The 4,153-nt window shown below is 57.4% G+C and overlaps 1 protein-coding gene across 1 annotated transcript; it reads left to right on the forward strand.

Moving 5' to 3' along the window:
• Window positions 1-865: 865 nt before the first annotated feature.
• On the forward strand, window positions 866-3,674 carry NALF1 (NALCN channel auxiliary factor 1). The gene has a single exon (XM_069636574.1). It carries the CDS (start codon window positions 2,063-2,065, stop codon window positions 2,816-2,818), a length of 756 nt encoding a protein of 251 aa, XP_069492675.1. The 5' UTR covers window positions 866-2,062; the 3' UTR covers window positions 2,819-3,674.
• Window positions 3,675-4,153: the final 479 nt, after the last annotated feature.

Here is a 4,153-nt window from a genome sequence, read left to right on the forward strand (position 1 = left end):
TCTGAATTCGGGCAGGAAAAGCGCAATTCCAATGTATTAGTTTCAACGCTTTCTTGGAGGAAAACCCCTTCAGCCTGCCTGCCTTCCAGAGGGGAGGGTGTTGGTTCTGCTAGCCCCTGTTCCGCAGAATGCCCTCCCCACCTGTTTGAACTGTCGCCAGCCACCACGGTGACATGTTCGAATGAAGCATTTAAAGTAATACGGCTCTTGCATTGTAGCCCAGGGGGACGCGGCAGCCTTTGGCGCTGTGCATTCTCGACGCAGGGAAAGGTGAAGCGGTGAATAAAAAGGGAAACCTCTCGGCACACGCCATCTGCCGGCCCCCTTCACAGATCCTCTGCGGGTTCTCCTAAATCGTCAAGCTTTGGCAGGCAAACTCTAATCCCTCACCAGCATTAGCGTGATGGGCCAGCGGACTCGGACGGGGACTGCACTTCGCTCTCTAAAGCATTGAAGGGAGCAGTGGGGGGAGCGTGCAGCTGAGGGCGGATTCTGACACCCACCCGGCGGCGATTAGCCGGATCTCCATTCCTACATAGTTCGGCCACCCCAGAGGCGTCCACTGCACACGGACAGAGAACAGGAACCGCGAGTGGGTGGATGGCGGCGCGCCTCGGCGCTGCATGCATTATTCAGCTGCCTTAAGACTGCAGATGCAGCTTTCAATATTGGCGCTGTGCGTTCTTTCTTTCGCTGTGTCCTGGGCTACAGAACGCCGACGCTAAGGGGCACCAGAGAACTGAGCTGCAGCCGGGAAACCCGCAGTAACTGGTTGCTGCAGAAGTCTGTGGAAAGCAACCCATAACTTAAGAAGGAAACACGCAAAAAAGGGGGGGGGGGCGGTGTGAGGGGTTAACGCAGCACAGGACACTAAGAAATAAACGGCGGGGGTTACTCTCCGAGATGGCACCCCTGTGCGCCTCGAAGCAAATGCGATGCAACACGAGAAGCCGCCAGTAGGCGCACTTCTTCCACGCTATTGCATTTTCCTTTCCCGGCAAATGGTGCTGCGTCTCCCGGTGCTTTTCTTCCTCACCCCGGGCCCATGCACCCCGCAGGAAAGGCCGGGTGCCCTTGGCAGCCGGGTGCCCTCGGCTGCCGGGTTATTTCGTTCTCACCTCTCATTGCGTCAATCAATGCAGCGTGGGTTCTGTGGTTTCCTCGCAGACCATGAACGTTTTGTAAAATGCACATCCGGGGCAAGTGTGAGCGATTAAAGCGCACCTTTAGGCGATTCCGCGTAGGGCATTGGGATTTATAAAAGACGGGTCGTGCTGTGCCGCTGCCCTGTTCCCCGACTGCATCCGCGAACGCCGCAGACCTTCTCTGTCCTCGGCGCTTCAGTGCAGCATGTAAATGGAGGGATTTCAAGGAAACGTCGGCATGATGAAGCGGATGACATGTGTATGCCTGTGAGCCCCCTCCCCCCCTCCCCTCCTCTTTCTCCAGCATGAGGCAGAACTGCCAGTGCGCCAGGGTAGGGAGAGCTTTCGGTGCCGGGGATGACGCAGACGAGCCAGCTCCCCCCAAAAAGAGTTTCAGGACAAAGATGGCGGCCACCTAGACCCGGACCAAGATGACTGTGGCCATTGGGAGGCAGAAGCCAGGGTATTCCGCCCGCTGCGCCCAGAGGAAGACGCCCGGCTGAGGGAGCCTGCTCAGCTCCCTCCACCCAGACACACTAGCGTCCTCCCCCGGCTCTCGGCTAGGGGAAGGGGCGAAGTCTGATGAAAGTGCGGAGCGCAGGGGAGAGTGAAGCGCGTCTTCGCCTGTGGGGAGGCATGCTGTCACGGGCGGGAGGGCTGTTCTCGAGGGAGCCATGGGTACCTGCCGTCTGACCATGCCCGGGCCCCTCTTCATATCTCCGACGCTTGGATGGATTTAACTCTTCGGAGGCCGGAGCTACCTGCACCTCTTCTCCCCTAGGGTGGACGCCAGCGGACCTCCTAGGACACGCAGGGGAGAGGCAACCCTTCCACGAGTCAATGAATATTGTGGTGACATTGGGAGCAGCGCAGCCCTCAAGGTGGAGTCGGCCGCAGCTGTTGCCCGCTCCCAAAATATGACCAGGGGCGCCTGGATGTGTCGGCAGCAGGATGATGGCCTCAGGATCTGGTTCGCGCCCCGGGAGAACGAGAAGCCCTTCACGGATTCGGAGAGGGCTCAGAAATGGCGCCTCTCGCTGGCCTCCCTTCTGTTCTTCACCGTCCTGCTCTCTGATCACCTGTGGTTCTGCGCCGAGGCCAAGCTGACAAGGACCAGGGACAAAGAGCAGGGCCCCTTGTCAGGCGCCGGCATGGGTGGCCGTCCCGCTGCACCGGCGGCGGGCCCCCTCCTCCCACCCTCTCCCCGCTCCTCTCAGAGGAACCTCACCAGAGTCAAAAAGGATATTTTTCTAAGAAATTTTACCAAACCTCTGTGTCCGCTAGAAAACTATGACCCGTTTAGCCCACCTTCTAGTCAATGTTTTAGTGTGGACGATGCGGAATATGTCTGTAGGACCTTGAACGAAGGGCCGGGCCGGAATCTGAGCGATTTGCACCTTTCCTTTTGTAATTCCTACACCCTTTCGGATTTGGTGGCCGGGCTCTCGAACCCGGAAACTTCTAACTGCAGCGGGGATGTGGTCCGGCACGGGGATGTGCCCAGGTGCCGGCAGTGTGTCCAGGCGTACCAGCGCTACGACCAGCACGCTCAGGAGAAATACGAAGAGTTTGAGATTTTGCTACAGAAATATTTACAATCGGATGAATATTCGGTGAAATCGTGCTCGGAGGACTGCAAGGTAGGGTGCCCTGGTTTCGCGCTGGCTGGCTAGCGCTGGGGTGACGCCTGCAACCCGGTGTCAGCGCCTGCTGGCGGCAATCCCTTGCGAAAGTCACCGTGACCCAGTGTGTCTCCGAGAAGTGTGGTCCGCGTGCCTTGCCTGCCTACGTGAAACGTGCTGTCTTCCGATGTGTTTCTATGCGGCTTGACAGAAAGGCAGGGGTAGGGACTGCATGCTAATGAGGCCGTCTAATGTGTGGCTACAGCGCTGGTGTGTGGCGCCTTCGCTTGCGCTCTCTGGGTAGTGGGAGCTTGGCGTGCAGCAGGGCACAGACCGCTGCTGTTATTGACTAATGCAGATGGCCCTGTTGGAGAGGGGGCATGCTGCTGCCACCTGCTTTGGAGACTGTTCGGTTGTATTAGTCTGTTTGATATCCCCGCCATCTCTGTAACTTGCACCTCCTGTGTTCAGTTCTTTGTGGTTGTAGGCATTGCACCGCTTATATTGGGCCCTGGGTTGAAATGTGGTTGGAAGTCTCCTACTTACGCGCTGTCTTCTGCTTCCAGGTCAGGGTGGGCTTCAATAATTCCTGAAGGACAAATATGCTGTGTCTGTGGGCAACCAGCGGCAGATTGGTGATCGCCGCCCTGTGCAGAGGGAGTGCCACTCCTGTGCTCCCTCGGGAAGCATCCTTGGGGCTTTTGAGTTATGCCCTATGTGTACGCCCCCCCCCCACACACACACACACAAATCTGCCGCACACACTGCATGTGGTTGTGGATGGGATGAGCTCAGGCTAGGCTGCGGCGGATGTAAACAGATACACAGCAGCGACCTTCGGTGGGAAAACATTGATGACAGATTTTCAATGCGCCTCATTATTATTCAGAATGTATAACCGTGCCGAGTCCGGGGCATTTACAGAGATTACCGTTCCTGGTGGGTGAGGGGGGATGGGGGTGGGGAGGGCGCACACGCGCAAGAAGTGGACACCTCGGCAGCAGTCTCTGTCACAACAATGCCTGCGAGGGCCTCTCCCCTCCATGCTGAGAAGGCAGAGGGGGCGGCAGGCGCCTGCTGTCCATTGAGCTGTGCCATTCCCGAAACCCAGGGCATCTTGGTTCTCCGTGTGGTTGTACGCTTGCTTTGCTTCCAGGAATATGTGTACTCCTAATATGTGAGTCGCTCTCCGAGCTGCATTGATTTCATCTACCGCAGAAGACACTGCGGTGTTGTCTAGTTTGTGGACGCAAAGGGAGTGAGTGAAATGGAATTGGGCTCTGGGACAAACTGAGTGTTGTCCCTCCCCCATGCTTCATTTGGGAATGGCATAGCATTGCGTGTTCAGAGGCTAGGAGAAGGTTTGCACGGGGGCTCTTGACTTTG

This window comes from Ambystoma mexicanum, chromosome 7p (genome assembly GCF_040938575.1).
Source record: "Ambystoma mexicanum isolate Mex_15411 chromosome 7p, UKY_AmexF1_1, whole genome shotgun sequence".
NCBI lineage: Eukaryota > Metazoa > Chordata > Amphibia > Caudata > Ambystomatidae > Ambystoma > Ambystoma mexicanum.